Source organism: Oncorhynchus mykiss, chromosome 4 (assembly GCF_057628025.1).
Source record: "Oncorhynchus mykiss isolate SJ-2025 chromosome 4, ASM5762802v1, whole genome shotgun sequence".
NCBI lineage: Eukaryota > Metazoa > Chordata > Actinopteri > Salmoniformes > Salmonidae > Oncorhynchus > Oncorhynchus mykiss.
This window is the reverse complement of record NC_143025.1, coordinates 35,488,954-35,509,294: the sequence shown is the minus strand read 5'-3', so window position 1 is coordinate 35,509,294 and position 20,341 is coordinate 35,488,954. Positions and strand designations below refer to the sequence as shown.

Sequence of the window (20,341 nt, the reverse complement as noted above, 5' to 3'; positions counted from 1 at the left end):
TTGGACGTAGTCTCAAATTCTCGAATACGGAGGGGGTCTTACACGGAACCTAATACGGCTGCGTGCATCATCGTGCATTAAAAAAAATTGTCCCCCCACACCAAACGCGATCACGACACGCAGGTTAAAATTTCAAAACAAACTCTGAACCAATTACATTAATTTCGGGACAGGTTGAAAAGCATTAAACATGTATGTCAATTTAGCTAGCTAGCTTGCACTTGCAAGCTAATTTGTCCTATTTAGATTGCTTGCTGTTGCTAGCTAATTTGTCATGGGATATAAACATTGAGTTGTTATTTTGCCTGAAATGCACAAGGTCCTCTACTCCGACAATTAATCCACACATTAAACGGTCAACCGAATCGTTTCTGGTCATCTCTCCTCCTTCCAGGCTTCTTCCTCTCTGGACTTTATATTGCGATTGGCAACAACAAATTAGGTGCATTACCGCCACCGACCTCATTTGTCTTTCAGTCACCCACGTGGGTATAACCAATGAGGAAATTGCACGTGGGTACCTGCTTCTATGAACCAATGAGATGGGAGAGGCAGGACTTGCAGCGAGATCTGCGTCAGAAATAGAACTTATTTCTATTTTAGCCCTTGGCAAAGCAGACACTCGATGGCGCACGCAAGCAGTGTGGGTGCAATTGAATAACATAGATTTCTAAATTGATTTTATTTACTCTGGTGAACATTCCTGCAGTCAGCATGCTAATTGCACACTTTCCCTTCATTTGCGATATCTGTGGGATTGTGTTGTGACAAAACGGCACATTTTTGTGGCCTTTTAAAGGTCCGCCTGTGTAATGATCATGCTGTATATTCAGTTTTTTTATATCCCACACCTGTCTGGTGGATGGATTATCTTGGCAAATGCTCACCAACAGGCATGTAAACTAATTTTTACACAACATTTTTGATAAGCTTTTTCTATGTATGGAATATTTCTTGGATATTTTATTTCAGCTCATGAAACAGCTCATTTTGTTCAGTGTATAATAATAATATTTTGTTGCACTGTAGACTACGAATATAGGACCCCAAGTTTAACCTGACCAGGTCATGAGATAAGGAAAAACTCCCAAGCCCCAGAAAAGACACATACAAATTGCCACACCTCTTTAAAACCTGTGGTGAAACTGACTATAGAATATTACAATGCAATCTTTGATGAATGATGTAATGTGATCTGTCATCTTACATTATTTAGACGTGGTGGTTTTGTAATGTGTTCTTGCCTGACTAACAAAAAAATTCTATAAACTGGTTTCCAGAATTGATGCTGCCTGCAAGCCAAGCATCCCCAAAGGTGAGCACATGAACCATATTCAGTTTCACTATAGAAATTCTGGAAAGACTATGTGCAAATAATAGGTACCAAAGGTACGCTACACAACTAAATTGGCCAATGCTATCCCATTTGCAAAAAATGCGTAACAATTCTCATCTCTTGGTTCTATTCTATTTGCTATTTAGAGTAAGCACTTGCATACAGATCAATTCCTGAGGGGGAAAGTTGTTTTTTTGTTCTCAATCCTTGATAACATGTAAATGAGACATTTGGGTCAATTGAAAATACAAAAAGGTGAATATTTTATTGTTCAATATTACATTAATAAACCACATTATTTTTGGAGTCAAATGCTTCAGTTCAGGGTAATGTGCTAACATAAGTGAACAGAATGGTCATAGCTAATGTAACCACACTACAAAAGAAATGGAGACAGGAGTGTGTGTTGTTGGATACAGTTGGTATTGAATGCAGTCACCCTGAATTGAAACGTATCCTATCCTCACACAAAGTGAAAACAGGTGATGTGAAAGACCAATTTGATTTATGTTGATTTCTTCTGCTTCTTCTTCTCTGCCTCCTCTTCTTTCTCCTTCTCGATTTCAGTCACAAGGGTTTCAATTTCTTTAGACTCCAAAAGCTGAGAAATATGTACAAAACAGGGAATTAGTAATGATTACCAAATCCATCCATCCAGAGAATAAATCAGTTAACTGCTTTTGAGCTATTAGTGCGTGTACCTTCAATGACTGATTTCTCCTGATCACAGCCAGCTCAATGTTCTTTCCTCCTGACTGGACGACCTGTGAGGATAGGGTCAGGAGGTCAGCATGCTGTTGTTCATTACCATCAACCACCATGAGTGACTTAGTTGCTCGATTTACACTATAGAACCGACCCAAACCATAGTTGCCGGCGTAGATATTTTAATTTCAGAGTCCTTTCCAGCAACTATAGTGGACACGTAATCAGGTTAGCCTAGTACAGCTCGTCTTGGCCATATAGTGTGGATCAGGCAAGTGCTGGTGCTTGCACTAGCCTACCTCCAAAAGGGCTTTGATGGCCAGCTTTATAGCCTCGTTGTCAGTGGCGATGGACTCCTCTGTGTAGTTCTTCTCCAGAAACTCCCGGACAGTCTTTGCACTGCGACCGATAGCATTAGCCTGCAGAAGAGTAGATGGAGAGGTTACCAACAAAAAAAGCTAAGCAAGTAACCTTACAAAACAGTTTGACTGATTAAACCACACATCCAAGGCAATATACTACACCATTTCTTAAAAACCCCAAATAGGTTGAATAAAGCCAGTACTAGTGTGGGCACGTGTGTTCTGCTTTCTATCCATAAAGCCAGACATGAGGCCACTGTCTGCCACACACCTTCCAGGCATGGTATGTTCCAGACGGGTCGGTTTGGTACAGCCGTGGGGTTCCATCACAGTCGAAGCCCACGATTAGAGCAGAGATACCGAAGGGTCTTCGTCCGTTACTCTGCGTGTAGCGCTGGAGGAGGGGGGTTAAGAGAGAGATACATTCTTACTCAAGGTGTTTGTGTGTGAGAAAATGCCAGGGTCATGTTCATTAGGCACCAAATGGTAGAGAAGTGAAACAGAGATGACTACCACTACGAAACTTACTTTCATTTTCTGTTGCAAAGTGTCTGACAGCGTGCCCGAATGAACACTTGAGTAGAGTGTGGCAATGACACATTTTCATACCAGTGTCGATGCAGCCTACCTGTTTGAGTGTAGCGATGTGGCGTGTGATGTACTCCACCGTAACAGGGTCCTCTACAGTGAGCCTGTGGCTCTGACACTCTACCCTGGCTCTGTTGATAACTATACGAGCATCTGCCGTCAGACCTGGAAGGTCAGGAGAAAGACAATATTAGACGTGTCATACATTTCAGGCCTATTACTCAAAACCAACACAAAACACCTACTCTTCCACACACTAAAAAGCAGGCATTGCATCTGAAATACACAGCACAGGCTAAATGATAACTATTCCCATTACCTGCAAATGCCATGCACACATGATCATCCAGTGCACAGATCTTGCGTACAGTCCTCTCCTCTTGGAGTTTAGCGACAGACTTTTTCTCAACACCCAGAACGACAATGTCTTTACCACGGATGCCAACCTGTACACATTAAGAAGAATGCTTAGTCTGCATAGCTTCATATGAGATTATACAGATAGCATTTTTCTGAGATGAGCATAAAGACGACCTGTTCGGCAACTTTAGCTAGCTGGGATAGTTGGCAGGTTAGCAACAACATGCAAGTCATGCTGGCCCCGATGTGTAAGTAACGTTAACTATCTGCTAACTATGTAACTAGCTAGCTTGAAAATGAGCAACATGCTTCTCTGCAGCAAAAAAACAACAATCCACTGTCAATTCGACTTCACAAAGCAACTGAAGTATCTTAGTTAAGACTGGAAACCAAACGCAACTTCAAGTAGCTAGCTAACTTTAGCTAACTAGCTTGCCTAGTTAAGCTAACTAACGTTAGCTAATAACACTCACCGCAGTCGAGCCTTTTTTCACAGCCTCTTGCGCATATTCCACTTGAAACAGGTGTCCATCGGGGGAAAAGACCGTTATAGCTCTATCATATCTAGCGGCCATATCTAACTACTAAGAAAAGTTAAATAAATAAAAAATACGAAGTGTTCACCTGTTAGCTAAACAACCCGCTAAGGCTTTGGACCAATGACAACTTTGGAATGGTACCAATTTGCGCATGCGCTGGTATGGAAACGCTGAAAGGGCGGTGCGTTTGATCCCATCACGTCCGTTCCACCAGCAAGAACAAGCAAGACTAAGCAGGCATAAGGTCGTGACCTCTGAGATTTTCCTTCAAAATACAAGTCTGGAATTAAGATCGTGAAAAATAATACAAGTGGTCGAAATTCGTACAATTTTTATGATGAAATGTTAGCAGACTTAGTTTAACAATATGAAAAAATAAATGAAGTGAATTGCCTTTATAGCACAAATTATATTATAGCATTGACCTTATTGTTGACAGCATTAAAAGTAATGATTACTAGACAGTTGTCATGGTAACAACAGTTACAAGGAGGCTACTATTCATAATAATAGTAACAATCTTGTGTACCAGTGGTGGATAAAGTACCCAATTGTCATACTTGAGTAAAGTAAAGATAGCTTAATATAAATTGACTCAAGTAAAAGTGAGTCACCCAGTAAAATACTACTTGAATAAAAGTAAAAAAGTATTTGTTTTTAAATATACTTAAGTATTAAAAGTAAAAGTTTGAATCATTTCGAATTCCTTATATTAAGCAAACCAGAGCACATGATTTTATTGTTTTTTAAATGTACTGATAGCCTGGGGCACACTCCAAAAATCAGACATAATTTACAAACAAAGCATTTGTGTTTAGTGAGTCTGCCAGATCAGATGCAGCAGGGATGACCAGAGATTTTCTCTTTAAGTGCGTGAATTGAACAAGCATTCAAAATTTAAGAAGTACCTTTGGGTGTCAGGGAAAATGTATGGATTAGAAAGTACATTTTTTTCTTTAGGAATGTAGTGGAGTAAAAGTACAAGTTGTAAAAAATATAAATAGTAAAGGACAGATACCTCAAAAAATGACTTAAGTAGTATTTTAAAGTATTTTTACATAAGTACTTTACACCACTGCAATCTGAAATGGTCCACCCACACAGACAGTGTGGTGAAGAAGGCGTAACTTCAACTTCCGGAGGCTGAAGAAATTTGTCTTGGCCCCTAAGATCCTCACAGACTTTTACAGATGCAAAATTGACTGCTGCCCCATGTACATACTGTAGACATGGAATCATTGGTCACTTTAATAATGGAACTAGTCACTTTAATAAAGGAACACTAGTCCTTTATTAAAAATATATAAATATGAATAATTAGTAAAGGAAAGAAGGGGACAGTCAGTGGGGTAAGGACAGGGTCAGATCAAGGACAGGAGTGGACTGTCAGTTGGGTTTAGTTCAGTTTAGTTTATTAGGATCCCATTAGCTACTCTTCCTGGGGTCAACATAAAACATTGAGTACAAACACATGACAAATAGACAATAACAGCATAAAATAAGAGTTAAATACGAAGGGCCAACTAAAATACTATTTACAGACTATTCATATATGAATATTCATAATATATTCTTATATACAGTACAGTTAAATTAGATCTTTAGAAAGAGGGGAGATGCTGTGATACAATATGTTTTTGAACTGTTTTTTAAAGCTAAACTTGCTTTTTGCCTGAGTTCCCTCTGTTGGCAGAGCATTCCACATTGGCATGGCTCTATAGATAACTGAGCGACGCAGTAAATCTGTTTTTGGTTTTGGTACCGTGAAGAAGCCCATAGTGGCATGTCTGGTGGGGATTGTATGTCTGTTTGAAGTGTATGCAAATAGATTATACAACTGGTTAGGCATTTTCAACACACAAATGTTTCTTAAAAAGACTAAAAGAAAAGTAGTCAATTTCTCCTCAACCCTCATGAAACACTATCATGCATGATGTTGATGTTAATTCTGTGTGCATTTAAGGGCAAGAGGTGATGATTTGTTTTGAGCCAGCTGTGGCTTTGCTAGGTATTTATTTGCTGCACCTGAACATATTACCGGACAGTACTCAAGATGGGACAAGATCAAAGCCTGAGCAACTAGTACAGTTGATCTTTGTGTCAAAAAACAGCACATCTTTTTATAACAGACATACAGTGGCCCCTATTCTGAAACTATTCAGACCCATTGACTTTTTCTACATTTTGTTACGTTAGAGCCTTATTCCAAAATTGATTAAATAGTTTTTCCCTCATCAATTTATATGCAATACCCCATAATTACAAAGCAAATACACATTTTTAGAAATGTAATTTATAAAACATAAAACATAAAACATAAGCATTCAGACCCTTTACTCAGTACATTGTTGAAGCACCTTTGGCAGCGATGACAGCCTTAAGTCTTCTTGGGTATAATGCTACAATCTTGGCACCCCTGTATTTGGGGAGTTTCTCCCATTTTTCTCTGCAGATCCTCTCAAACTGTCAGGTTGCATGGGGAGCGTTGCTGCACAGCTATTTTCAGGGCTCTCCAGAGATGTTCGATCGGGTTCAAGTCCGGGCTCTGGCTGGGCAACTCAAGGACATTCAGAGACTTGTCCCGAAGCCACTCCTGCGTTGTCTAGGCTGTGTGCTGTGGTGGTTACTTTCTGTATTATCAAATGATTATCTGCCTTATAGGCAGAGTTGCAAAGAAAAAGCCATATCTCAGACTGGCCAATAAAAATAAAAGATTAAGATGGGAAAAAGAACACAGACACTGGACAGAGGAACTCTGCCTAGAACGACATCATCCCGGAGTCGCCTCTTCACTGTTGACGTTGAGACTGGTGTTTTGCAGATTCTATTTAATGAAGCTGCTGTTGATAGACGTACTCGCTGGTAAATTTGTTCTGGCTATCTACTCCGATTTCAGACCACGGGTAACATTTTCAGATATTTCACGTTTATAATTTTGACATAAGGTCTTTTAATTTCAAGTTAAAGTGTACTGTTAGCTAGCTAGCTAATGTTAGCTGGCTTACTCGCGAACTAACGTTTTGTGTATGATCTTATAATTCGTATCTCAGAGACACTAGTTATAGCCTAATGTTAGCTAGCTAACATTGAACCTGGTTGGTTAGTCTACCTGTAGATTCATGCAGGGTAGTAGCGTCATGAGTTGGGATTATGGTTAATTGTTTACCTAGCTAGCTAGCTACATGTCTGAACAAAAGATGCTCATTTTAGTGTGCCAGAGCGCAGAATAACTGAAGTATTTACGAACGCTATATGGCCGGTGTCAGTAAACATTGGCAAAAAAACGTAAATAAATTGTTGCCAGCAGTACAGTTACAGTCATCAATGCTCTGGATAACATGAAAACAGTCTAACCAGCTCTGCTAGGGTGAGTAAAATGGTCAGAGTGGGGTGTTCTCTCATTATGTTTCTGGATGTAGCTAGCAAGGTAGCCAATGTTAGTCAGTTAGCTTGGGTGCTTGACTGCTGTTGTGGGGTCAGAATGTTCGGATCAACCCTACTCTTTGGCCAGAGCGTCCAGTGTGTGCTCTGAACGCGAAACGCTCATGAACTACCTTAGACACACAAGTGTAAAGGAATTAATAAGAATATGTACATATAAATATATGGCCGCGCGATGGCCGGGCAGCATATACCGCAGACTGACTGAGCAGAGGTTACAATCTTACAGCATGGAAGTGGCAGGGCTGAGTATTTGTTGAGATCTTGATTATGGAACAGGTTGCAGCTGGTGGGGATCTGATCTGCCTCCAGCACATCTGTCCCTACCCCCCCCCCCCCCCCCCCACCCACACACACACACACATACACACACAAAGAGGAAGAGGGAGAGAGCACTGGGAGAGTGGCGGCAGGTTAGGGAGACACAGGACGAGAAGTAGAGGGAGTGGCATGAGCAGATGTAACAGATTTCTCTGAAACCCACACATAATTATCTGTAAGGTCCCTTAGTCCAGCAGGGAATTTCAAACACAGATTCAACCACAAAGACCAGGGAGGTTTTTACAATGCCTTGCAAAGAAGGGCACCTATTGGTAGATTAGTAGAAATACAAAAAGCAGACATGTAATATCCCTTTGAGCATGGTGAAGTTATTAATTACACTTTGGATGGTGTATCAATACACCCAGTCACTACAACGGTACAATCATCCTTCCTAGCTTAGTTGATGGAGAGGAAGAAAACCACTCAGGGATTTCAAAACAGTTACAAAGTTTAATGGCTGTGAAAGGAGAAAACTGTGGATGCATCAACAACATTGTAGTTACTCCACAATACTAACCTAAATGACAGAGTGAAAAGAAGGAAGCCTGTACATAAAAATATTCCAAAACATGCATCCTGTTTACAATAAGGCACTAAAGTAAAACAGCAAACAATGTGGTAAAGAAATTAACTTTAGGTCCTGAATACAAAAGGTTATGTTTGTGGCAAATCCAGCACAACACATCACTAAGTACAACTTCATATTTTCAAGCATTGTGGTGGCTGCATCATGTTATGGGTATGCTTGTCATCGGAAAGGACTAGGGAGTCTTTTAGGATAAAAAGAAACGGAATAGAGCTAAGCGGAAACAAAATCCAACAGACACTTGGAGACAAATTCACCTTTTAGAAGGACAATAACCTAAAACACAATGCCAAATATACACTGGAGTTGCTTACCAAGACGTCATTGAATGTTCCTGAGTGGCCTAGTTAGTTTTGACTTAAATCGACTTGAAAATGTATGACAAGACTTGAAAATGGCTGTCTAACAATGATCAACAACCAACTTGACAGAGCGTGAATCATTTTTCTTAGAATAATGTGCAAATATTGCACAAAACAGGTGTACAAAGCTCTTAGAGTCTTACCCAGAAAGACTCGCAGCTGTAATCTCTGCCAAAGGTGATTCTAATGATTCAGGGGTGTGAATACTTATGTAAATTAGATATTTCTGTATTTAATTTCCAATAACTTTGCAGAAATGTCTAAAAACATGTTTTCACTTTGTTATTATGGATTTTTTGTATATGTACATTTTGAATTCAGGCTTTAACACAACAAAATGTGGAATAGTCAAGGGGTATGAATACTTTCTTAAGGCACTGTACATGTAGAAAATGGGATTTAGTGCTAGTCAGACAAACAGTATGGACTGCCACTCCAGGTATTCTTATCCTTTATTAAATGTGTTACTTCAGATGGTATACATAAGGCGAGATCCAAAATCCCCATCTCATAGTATTGACATTCCAGCTGGCGACAACAGGCAGGCATACAGATTGAGCTCGGTAATATGCCACGCAGGCAAAACAGCAAAAAAGGGGCACTACTGGTCACAGTTGATTTTTGATGGTTTTGAATTGAAGGCAGATGACCTGCATATATCATACATTTCCAAGCGTAATGAAAACACAGACGGAGTGATTTATTTTCACATTTGCCCTCGTGGAGAAATTGATGGAGAAAAGCTCTGTTATGCTAAGGGTTGCGCTTGACCTATGTTAGCCTTTCTTAGTCAGACGTCAGCTTTAACAGAATGTCAATCTAGATTATAAAGTGCTATCCAGGAACATAGGCCTTGTTGTCCACCTTTCTCTCAAGCCATCAAACAGTGGAATAGATTAAAATTGTTAAAGGTTTCACAGTTGACGGTAGAGCAATGAGTGAAATACAATGATGTGACAAACATTGAGGTCTTTGCTAAACAAGTACTTCTGGAAAATGTCTTAACCAATGATCTACTCTATATTCACAGTCTAGATGTTCTAATTTGCAGCCAATAGTAAGGCAGTGGTTGATAGCAAGAATAGGAAAGATCTTATCGTTGAAGTAAGATACATTTCAGATGACGGGATCAAAGGTTATCTTGAACAGCAATTGGCCCAACAGAGCGTGACTTCTAGCATGTGCAATACTTCTTGCAATATTCATCAAAGCTATGTACTCCATGCACCACAGACACTACTAGTAAAATGGTTATGACAACATAAAACAATTTACCTACACATTTTACTCTGTCCAGCAGACATAGCAAGCACACATATGAATTGTCTAGTGTAATGACATTTTCAGATAAATATACATTTTTGAAAATGTACACAAACTCTTAGGATCAACTTTGGTACATTAACTGTACTCAAAGATCAAAATCTCCACTAGCCTGTATCTTTGAATTTGTCTAACATTTATTTTCTGACGCTTCATTTGTTTTGGTAGCATATAGAAGAACACATCGGAAACAGACCACTAACTTGTGCCCTGACCAATGGAATGACAAGCATTCACCTGGCAAAATTCCCAGTCCGTCTAAGTGCCTACCATGTCCAACAAGTAGAGAGGATTATGATGCACTAAGAAAAGGAAAGTTGCTTAATGGTGGGATTATAGATGTTTACAACAGTCAAGTGAAATCTCACAAGAAAATAAAATAATGTATTAATGGCTCCTGCTTCTTTTGTTAGCAAAGAACTGCATAACGTCTGTTGGCAAGACATAGATGTTCTACCAAAGGTCCTAGAAGCAGTGTTCAATTGGTGGTGTTTTGAGGTAGTGATAATACCTGTGAATCTGAGATCCTCACATTGGGTATCCATAGCAATTGACAAGAATCAGAGAGTGACAAACGGTAGAAACATATCATTAAGTTGTAGAATAATGAACTCCTTACAGCTATATGCAATGGAGCTTGAGGGCATTATGTACCAACTGCAAAAATACCTGGCCATGCAATACTTGGCATGTCATGGAGTTCTTGTGGATATTAGTCTCGACTATGAATTCTGTCATCAATGCCCTATATGTATAAAACATACAGATAGCAGAAGTTGTGGTATCTATATGTTTGTTTTCCAAAGCAGTCCTTTTTGGAGGAAGAATTAATCGATTTTGTCACAAGAGTATGAGAGACTGTCGGTCGTATGTGTTGACAGAAATGAAGTATTTACTTAGAAAGTTGGAGCTGAATAATGAATTAAAGCTCTATACTTTCATATAGATTTAAGATGACGTATTCATTTTTGAATGACTTGCATGAAATGACAAGTTACCTTCTGAATTATTCTTATTTATATCAATTATTTAAAAAAATTGATATTTTTTATTTAAATGACTAATGAGATCAAGGAAGTCATGAATTTGAGGAAAATATAATTTTATGAAATGCCTGTTGTGTAATGAATGACTCATACAATGAATTAAGTAATCTTATCAATTGTACTGGAGGGTTTATTGAAAGACAATCTTTATGGACATAATTTGAGGTTTTGGGTCTCTATAGCTAGTGTGATCTTACTGGAAAATAATTAATTCACGTACTTTTCCAAGACTGGATGTGAAAGAATAACCACCTGTTGAATGTTATATGGTGCATGATTCTCAGAGGTGTAATTTTGTCTTTCAGGAACTGAAAGCCTGGGACCTTTGAGATGTGATGTTCCTCGCCAAGGGCATTTGCTGAAATCACAAAAGAACCAAATGGAAGTTGTGTTGATATTCTTGTAATTATATTGTTTAAATTCATAAGCATTAGTTATAATGTTTATATTTGCAAAGTTTGAATACAAAGATTTTAGGTCAGCTTTCAATGTATGTTGTGCTTTTCTACTTGTCTGATGACTCATCTTTGTATTGGTGTTTCCCAGCAGTTTGTGATTTGTTAGTATTTATTTGTAGAAACATGGGCAATATGCATGTCCAATATGAAAAACGATTGGATTTAAGTTGATGGGCCACTCTATAAGGGAGGCCAAATGAGCAGCGTCACTCCTCGGTGTAAACTCTGTGGATTTAGAAACTAGAAGTTCTCCTGAGTAGAATGGACGCCATTTTTAATGTGACACAATTTACAGAGAATTTTGTATGGTGCAATATGTATGTCCAATATGGAAAATACTTTGGGATTTAAGTTGATGGGCCACTCTATACGCTCCGCCAAAATGAGCAGCGACGCTCCTCTGGGTGTAAACTCTGTGGAGTTGGACAGCTGAACTTGAGTAGAATGGACCAGCCTTTTACTGCGACACAATTTACAGATAGATTTGTATGGTGCAATAAATGATCGAAGTACACACAAAAAACATTGTTGACCATTTAGGCTTGACATTTATTTATTTTATAAAATAATGACATATCTCATAGAAATACGTTTAATTATTATTTGTATGATAACGAGTATGACATATATAGATAATTGCGCATATTTTCCATAATTATACCCCTAATTATTAATTTACAATTTATACAGGACGGGACTATTATTCTGAAGGATTCCAAAAATACGTGATCCGGAAGTACTTCTTTATCCTTGCCTACTACGACGTCTTGATAGAAAGTGATTAACCGGAAGTCTACAGGAACCAAACTACAACCTGCATCAATTTGAAGAGATAGCTGCAGTTTTAATTTTTTTTTAAACCATTTGCTGGTTAATTAGCTCGTTTTTTGCTATCCTTTTTGTTGTTGTTGGTATTATGCCTAAATGATGAAATAGCGCAGCTGAACTCTTAAGTATTAGCAAATATTCTCTGACTGAAATCTGTGGAGCTGATCTGCTGCATGTTTATTTAATCTGCCTCGTTTTTCATCTGATACTGAGCATGCCTGCTCCTTACCTTGAACAAATTAGAAGAGCCAAGGAGTGGCAGGATGCCAAAGTTACTTCCACTATTACACCCACCTTGAAGAAGATATGCATCAAAACAGTGAGTCGTCACATGGATGTACTAGACAAGAAAGCTCTTGGTAAGTGTCTCATCTTCGATGCAACCAAGGGAGTTTTTTTTACATTGTGCTGGACGAAGGACGATCTTGGTTGCATCAAAGCTAAGTGTTACTCAGCTATTTTAGCTAATGCATGTACAATACATGAATGGACTGGTACTCAAACTAGCTCTCGAAAACGCTAGGTGGCATTCTGCCTTCTCCCTACAGTTTTCAGCCATTATTAACTTCGCCCACAACTGACTCGTGTGAACTACAATCCCGACGCAGTTTTAACTCTTAGAAACGTCAACAATCATAGCTTGCGATACGGCTTTTGAAACATATGGCCCATATCTTTCATCGATAAAGAATCCTTCAAATACAAAATAAACTATATTGTAGGAGTTTTGCGAAGAACCATACAGCTATGGGTGTCTCCATCCAACGAAACGACACTTCTTGAATTACACTTACACACAGGTGTTCGGGGGCATGCTACACTTAACAAAAATATAAATGCAACATGTAAAGTGTTGCTCCCATGTTTCATGAGCTGAAATGAAAGAGTGTGCAATTGTCATGCTGACTGCAGGAATGTCCACCAGCGCTGTTGCCATATAATGTAATGTTAATGTCTCTACCATAAACCGTCTCCAACGATGTCAACATTGTGAACAGAGTGCCCCGTGGTGGGGTTAGGGTATGGCCAGGCATAAGCTATGGACAACAAACACAATTGCATTTTATCAATGTCAATTTCAATGCACAGAGATACCATGACGAGATCTTGAGGCCCATGGTCATGCTATTCATCTGCTGCCATCACCTCATGTTTCAGCATTATTATATACAGTCCCATGTCACAAGGATCTGTACACAATTCCTGGAAGCTGAAAACGTCCCAGTTCTTCCACGACCTGCTTACTCACCAAACATGTCACCTATTGAGCATGTTTGGGATGCTCTTGGTTGACTTGTAGACAGCGTGTTCCAGTTCCCGCCAATATCCAGCAACTTTGCACAGCCATTGAAGAGGAGTGGGACAACATTCCACAGGCCACAATCAACAGCCTGATCAACTCTGTGTGTCTCACTGCATGAGGCAAATGGTGGTCACATCAGATACTGACTGGTTCTCTGATCCACACCCCTACCTTTTTTTTTATTTTAAAGGTATGCATATCTGTGTACCCAGTCATGTGAAATCCATAGATTACGGCCTAAAGAATTTATTCCAATTGACTGATTTCCTTATATGAACTGTAACTCAGTAAAATCTTTGAAATTGTTGCATGTTGCATTTTATATTTTGGTTCAGTATAGATAGGCAATTAGCACAGGTGGTTGTCTGTTGTCAAACAAGCGCTGTAACATGGAGATATGGCCGTGTGGGCACACTAATCCTATCAAGGTGGGTATCAATTTGACCTTTTTTAGTTTTTTTTGCAAATGATTTCTCGCAGATATGAAAGATAAGGTCCTAATGCTTCCAAAACTGTACCTCAAGCGACGTTTGTTAATGTTCAGATTGAGCGTTGGGGCTCTTAACAAAACTCCCCCATGCAGAAGAATCCTTTGTCCAATGACTCTTATGTGTAATGACTAGCTAGAATGTTCCTTACTGACGGTATATCCTAAAGAGGATAAACAAGATAAAATGCAGACTGAATATCCTGAAAATTAACCGTTTTTAATATTACCCATTTAGACCTACCAATCTCACTGATCAAGGAGCTCCTGCAGCATTTAAACATTGTTGATCTGGATAGAATTCAGCCTGCAGTGAACCGGAAAGGTAAGTACTGTAAAGCCTAGCTTTGGTCGTTGGCTCTGTCAGCTACGCTCTCACTATGACTGTCAGTGGAGAGATCAGTATTACATACTGGACCGGTGTTATATAACACCCAACAGGCCTCAAATCACACTGCTGATTTTTCAGACAGAGGGTAGCTAACTACTGCTATTCTATTAAACACTTTATTTGTCTGTCTTTCAGGAATCTCCACCTCCTTTGTGTGGGCAGGAATATTGAGAAGAATCTCTGGGCCTCGCAAAGGGAGTGTAAGTATCTTATCCACATAATAATCCACCTTTGTACCATCTGGCTTTTTCACTATTTAAATTCCATCATGCAGTTAACTTCACTCTCCACCACATACTAAGGTGAGGCAATCCACTGAGAATGTTGAAAAGTACAAAACAACAGCCGGATAACTAGTTCTAACTAGTTTTAGTTCCAAGGTTGGCGAAATGTGTGATCTATAGCCTGAAACACTAGTTCTGAACCCTATAACAACAGTTCTGAACTAAACCTTCTAGAGAATGTGTTTTTTTGCCCTAATTATTATGTTATTCTTGTTTCTTTTCCAGACCATACTCACCGAAGATGAATGGAGGGAGATAAGCATGCATAAGCTCTTTAACTTGGCCTTCTATGGCTTCAGGTTCGGAGGTGATACAAAATACCTCCTGAATGTCGACTTTAACTCCCTTCTCTTAGTCATGGCCAAATACATCCAGCACCTGGTTCTTCGAACATCACGACCACACGGCTACTTCTTCGCGAGGAGGTCCGTTCTGAGCGTTCTGGAGAAGGGTGTAAGGTGCATTCAACTGGGAGAGAGCACTCAGCTCAGAGAGTGGCCCAGTGATGTCTTATACACCCTGCACCGTTTACTGGACCACGGGGCAGCCCGTGATGTCATCATAAACCAGAGCCCAGATCCTCGTCTGCTGGCTTGGATTCTTCATGGCAGGGGACCTCGGAGTAAAAGCCACCAATGTCCAATGGAGTCCATGCAAGGTGAGATGGTCAAATGTTGCCAGGTGCCAAACACTGCAGGAAGCAGCGCTGGAGATGCTGAGGCAGCCAACTGCCAGGTCCCAGAGGAAGAGGAGCCTGATGAAGAAGATAATAATGGTGGGACCCCATGCAAGCGTCCAAGGTTGAGTATTGCCTCTGCGAAGGCAGAGCTTGACTTGACCAGCACTCCATGCCAATGTATGGTCCCCAAGCCATTGTGCCAGATGTTTATACCCTCGGCTGGTCACTCGACAGAGATTTGCCACAAGGGGCAAATCCATTCACTAAAGATCAATGACTTCCGGGGTGGAGTCTTCCCTGTACTGCTTCCTCTCCTGCCTTCTTGGCTGTGCCTCCACTCTCTAAGCCTGCAAAGTGCTTGTAAGTGTATAATCTATAGAATCTATTGTTTTTTATGTGTTTGTTACAAAGAAAGAGTATGCTAAAAAGGACAGTTATGAACGTGGAATGCACTCGTTGGTTGCCTCCCAAATGGCACCCTATTCACTTTATTGTGCACTACCAGGGTAAGGGGAATGGGGTACTATAAAGGCTATAGGGTGTATTCGGACACAGGCCGAGTGTTTCTGTTGTTGATGCCTCTGTCTGCAGGGACCTTTGAGGAGGGTGATGCGTTGAGCCTGGCAGAGTCTCTCCAGCAGCTGTCTGCTACACCAGGCTGCTCCCTGATTGAGCTGAGTGTGGGGTCCCTGACCCATCCTGCTCTCATGGAGTCCCTGCTGAATGCATGCCCCACCCTCAGGTCATTCTCCATGGAGATCCACCCTGTAGCAGAGTACCACAGAGCCCCACTGAGAAGCATTCCCCAGCCTGCACACCATGCAGGTGGCCGACAATCTAGTATATGGACCACCCAAAGTTATTCATATCCAACCTGTACAAAATGTTTTTGTTTTATTGTAGTTTGTGGGGCCGGTTTACCAGACATAGAGTAATCCTCATCTTAGATTAAATGCAGATTTGAACTAAAATCAAGTTTTAGCGAGTTGTCGGGTTAGGTGAGATTAATTTAACAAGAAAAGTGAAATCTCAACATAAGAAAGGTTAACATATTAAGACATGAGGATTGCATATTTATAAAACAATGGTATATAAATGTTTACTTTTTAAAATTGAGTCGCAGAGAATTGGATGTCTACAAAGAGCATTTATTTTTGCATTGTATTTGAGAACTTGTCCCAACTTTCCATTGCTAGAACTCTCACTGGAGAAGCTGTGTGTGAAAGTACCCAAATTGAGGACCAGTGTGGAGAGTCTGATGTGTGTGTTGCTACGCTCTCCTCGCCTCACCTCACTTCACGTCTCAGGAATCAATAGCTCAACTGGCTTCTCACCCAGCCACCTCCTCAACACAGTGGCAGGTAACATGGAGTCATTTAAAACCACTGTCAACGTAGAGTACAAGCACTACATTTCATTCAACCGTTTTGTCATTTAGCTTAAGCAGATGCTCTTATCTAGAGCGACTTAGTCAGTGCATCCAAGTGCTATTTTCTAGCAGTTTTGTATGTGTAAGTTGATGCTGCTGTGCTCACAATGGGCTAGAATATGCATGATCTGTTTTTTTTTTTATTAGTGTGCTTCCAATTGCTTCAGCAATAACTTCATGTGCAATGTATGTGTAACACTTCATAGCCGTAGGAGATATTTTGGTATATTTTCTCCCATATGGTAAAATTGTTTTTGTTTTCCTGCTGTGACAGAGTCCAATCGCCACCTGAAGGACCTCACCTTGGAGGATATCAACCTGTCTGATTGTCACGGTGCAATCTTCCAGCTACTGGATAACTACTGTATGTTGGAAGGTAAGGAATGATTTCCATGAAGTAGTTTTTGTATCAAGTGATGTATTAAAATTCATATTAAATCTGTTTTTATCTAACATGTATGCAGCTCTAAAAAGTGGTATGCAGCATGGATATCGCAAACAAGCAAAGCCTCTTGCATTTGATCAGTCTATTCTATGGTTGTGTCTCAAATGGCACCCTATTCCTTATGTAGTGCACCACTTTTGTCAAGGGCCTAAAAGGAAAACGGTGCCATTTGGGATGCATCCTAATTGTATTCTCCTGTCTGCTCCATAATGACAGCGTTGTCATTGAAGGACTGTCGGCTTCTGGAGAAATGCAGTGACAAGGAAGATGTCGTCCGACAGCTGGTTAATTCTCTCAAAAAGGTTCCATCTCTCCAGTCTCTCAACCTGGCTCAAAACCGCCTCGGTAAGAGGCCAACTTAGCTTTGTTTCATAGGTTTCGTTCAGACTTTTCATGCTACATCCCCCGCCCCTGCCACCTTTTATTTTATTTAACCTTTATTTAGCTAGGCAAGTTAGTTATGAACAAATTCTTATTTACAATGACGGCCTACCAAAAGGCAGGTCTCTTGCGGGGACCTGGGGCTGGGTTTAAAATAAAATATAGGACAAAACACACATCACGACAAGAGAGACACCAGAACACTACATAAAGAGAGACTTAAGACAACAACCTAGCATGGCAGCAACACATGACAACAACATGATAGCAACACAAAACATGGTACAAACACTATTGGGCACAGACAACAGCACAAAGGCAAGAAGGTAGAGACAACAATACATCACGCAAAGCTACTACACCTCTGGATGGTATGAATTCGATTTTTGAGTGTATGAATGAAATGAAAACTATTTTTATTTTGTCCTTTTAGCCAAGACTGTGACAGTTTTGGGGGAACTCTTCAAAGGACCCTCACCAAGCACAGTGAAAGAGCTGGACATCAGGCAAGTAGCTGCTATAAGCATTTCAGTAGGCTATTTTGGCATTTTGTGAAGAGGCCTAATTTGTCTTATAAGAGTTGGACTCTGTCCCTATTCTCCACACTTCCCCCAAAGTGTGCGCAAGCAAACTCCCCGTCATGGATTGGTGTAAGCAACCACTGTTAAATCCATGATGTAGAGTGTACAACTGCAGACTTTGAGAGAAGGGTGGCAAATTGGAACGTAGCCATTCTGTTTCTTGTATTTCCTGTCTTTGTCGTTGATAGCTCCAACTTCATCCAGCCTCCTGAGCTGCTAGAGTTAGGGAAGTTGTTGGAGACCCACCGTCCTCCCCAGAGACTACTCCTCACCCTGAAGAGCAACCCACTGGACAGAAACATGGAGCTGAGGGACACGGCTCTGGGCACGCTCAGTCACCTTTGTGACCTCATCACCGACCACTGGAACTCCAGGGACACCATGGCTGACCACATCAGCATCATGTGAACTAGGTCTTAGGTCATGCGAATGGAGTAGGGTGAAGTTGCCTCTAGGTGCTGATCTTGGGACAGTTTTGTGAGGAAGAGGAAGCTGTTCCTAGACCTCTAGATAGGGGAACCTTCACCTCGTAATCCTGCAAATTCTGGGTTGTGTTCATTAGTAACACTAAAACGTTTTGCAATGGAAAAAAATATGAGCATTGTTTATTAGACAAGAACAGATAGTACTTCCCTGTTTCACTCCAGTTCGGACCAACTGAACATGACCCTGGATAAAATGTTGTTCCTTAACCTGAAGTGAACAAACATTTGCTGCTACCCAAGAGAAGTTCCTGGAAATCGAAATTGCTTCAGTTTTAAGTCTTTTGTAAGGAACTTTTGTAAGGAACAATATTTTCCAGTTTACAACACATATATATGTTGCTGTTTTGTATGACAAGGCTGTTGCAGGCCTAATAAGCCAAAAACAATGTGTTACATAAATACACGTGGCCTTATATTTGGCATTTTAAATTGTGAAATAATGGCATAAGAGCTTATTCAGCATATTTATTGTTAATATATTGTCATGTTTGTAATGCAGCATCTGCAGCCCTTAAAAATCATGTTTGTTGTTTTTTGGGTCATTGACCTAGAACAGGGATAGGCAACTGCGGATCAGTTGCTGAGTCACTCAATTAGCCGATGTCATCAAAACATTTTTAGATTTCTGGCTAGACTAACTTACCAATCTAATCATGGTCAAATTACTGACCGGGGGGACCCCATTTGATTTTGTAACTTGCAGTCTGATATCATATTAAAACTGCAAACATTTGTGATGGAAAGTTGTATTGTTTGTGCTTTTCTAATAACCAATTTCTGTCTTCGATGTTTGTGCTTTTCTAATAACCAATTTCTGTGTTCGATGTTTGTGCTTTTCTAATAACCAATTTCTGAGTTCATGCAAGTAAGTGACTGAACGAATCCTCACCATCAGTATCTGCAATTTGGCAGTACGCTCAGAACCTTGTTTTGAGAAATTTTCAAGGTCTCAGCTTGGAGAAAATAAGCCTTGTAAGGTATTGGTCTGTCCCATGCATGAACCAAACATTAATTATGAATTTATTATGAATAAGCTAAATCATGCAATTATAATTTGTAAGCAGTATAAAAGAGATCTAACGGGACTGCCCCGATAGAGTTCCGTTAAGACCGGTACTTTATGCATCTACATTTGACTGTGACCTCTCCAGCTTCCTGTTAATAAACAATGATTCATTTAAGATGAACTTCGAGTGTCCCTATGTAGAATTGCAGCAAACTTTTCTCTCTGCTGTCAAGAGGGGGGCTGATAAAATAGGGGGGAGGGTGTTCAACAATTTGACTTAGGGCCCCCAAAAGGCTTTGCCTGCAAGCCACTGTGGACCCTACATTTTTTTGTACCCCCCCCCCCCCCCCCATCAAAGTTGCCCATCCATGACCTCTTGCTTGTTGAATTTCTAGTTGTCTTGGTTCAATAAATCCTGACATGAGTGAAATTGTCTAACGTCTTTACAAAATACTTTTGTTATCAAGGCAATAAAGTATACGATTCAATAGAATATAAGTACATTTAGACAATATACATGAATATTTGCACAGTGAATAGAACCTAACACGGACTGGAAAGAAAGATGTGGCGACAATTACATATAGGAATTGCCTTTACATAAAAATAAAA

The 20,341-nt window shown here is 40.1% G+C and overlaps 2 protein-coding genes across 3 annotated transcripts; one reads left to right on the top strand and one right to left on the bottom strand.

The window, feature by feature from the left end:
* Positions 1-1,575: 1,575 nt before the first annotated feature.
* On the bottom strand, positions 1,576-4,131 carry LOC110521740 (proteasome subunit alpha type-7). The gene is made up of 7 exons (XM_021599566.3): positions 3,825-4,131; positions 3,311-3,437; positions 3,032-3,156; positions 2,675-2,797; positions 2,341-2,460; positions 2,038-2,100; positions 1,576-1,937 (listed from the first exon to the last, which is right to left on the bottom strand). Exons 1-7 carry the CDS (start codon positions 3,924-3,926, stop codon positions 1,842-1,844), a joined length of 756 nt encoding a protein of 251 aa, XP_021455241.1. The 5' UTR covers positions 3,927-4,131; the 3' UTR covers positions 1,576-1,841.
* An 8,026-nt stretch (positions 4,132-12,157) lies between these two features.
* Positions 12,158-19,904, top strand: lrrc41 (leucine rich repeat containing 41). Of its 2 annotated transcripts, none has more exons than XM_021599565.3 (10): positions 12,158-12,617; positions 14,287-14,373; positions 14,575-14,639; positions 14,949-15,762; positions 15,994-16,227; positions 16,599-16,763; positions 17,106-17,207; positions 17,493-17,621; positions 18,091-18,163; positions 18,427-19,904. In XM_021599565.3, the coding sequence occupies exons 1-10, from the start codon at positions 12,473-12,475 to the stop codon at positions 18,644-18,646; spliced, it is 2,034 nt and encodes a 677-aa protein (XP_021455240.3). In that variant the 5' UTR covers positions 12,158-12,472; the 3' UTR covers positions 18,647-19,904. The 2 variants fall into 2 exon arrangements, 1 of the variants encoding a protein (XP_021455240.3); XR_016495232.1 differs by having other exon boundaries at positions 12,195-12,617; positions 17,507-17,621.
* Positions 19,905-20,341: the final 437 nt, after the last annotated feature.

Coding starts and splice junctions, on each gene's coding strand:
- LOC110521740 (XM_021599566.3), bottom strand. CDS start 3,926: ATGGCCGCTAGATATGATAGAGCTATAACGGTCTTTTCCCCCGATGGA. Junction 3,438..3,824: donor TGAAAAAAGGCTCGACTGCG/GTGAGTGTTATT, acceptor TAATGTGTACAG/GTTGGCATCCGTGGTAAAGA. Junction 2,101..2,340: donor CCATCAAAGCCCTTTTGGAG/GTAGGCTAGTGC, acceptor CTATCCTCACAG/GTCGTCCAGTCAGGAGGAAA.
- lrrc41 (XM_021599565.3), top strand. CDS start 12,473: ATGCCTGCTCCTTACCTTGAACAAATTAGAAGAGCCAAGGAGTGGCAG. Junction 14,640..14,948: donor CTGGGCCTCGCAAAGGGAGT/GTAAGTATCTTA, acceptor TTTCTTTTCCAG/ACCATACTCACCGAAGATGA. Junction 17,208..17,492: donor TAACTACTGTATGTTGGAAG/GTAAGGAATGAT, acceptor CCATAATGACAG/CGTTGTCATTGAAGGACTGT.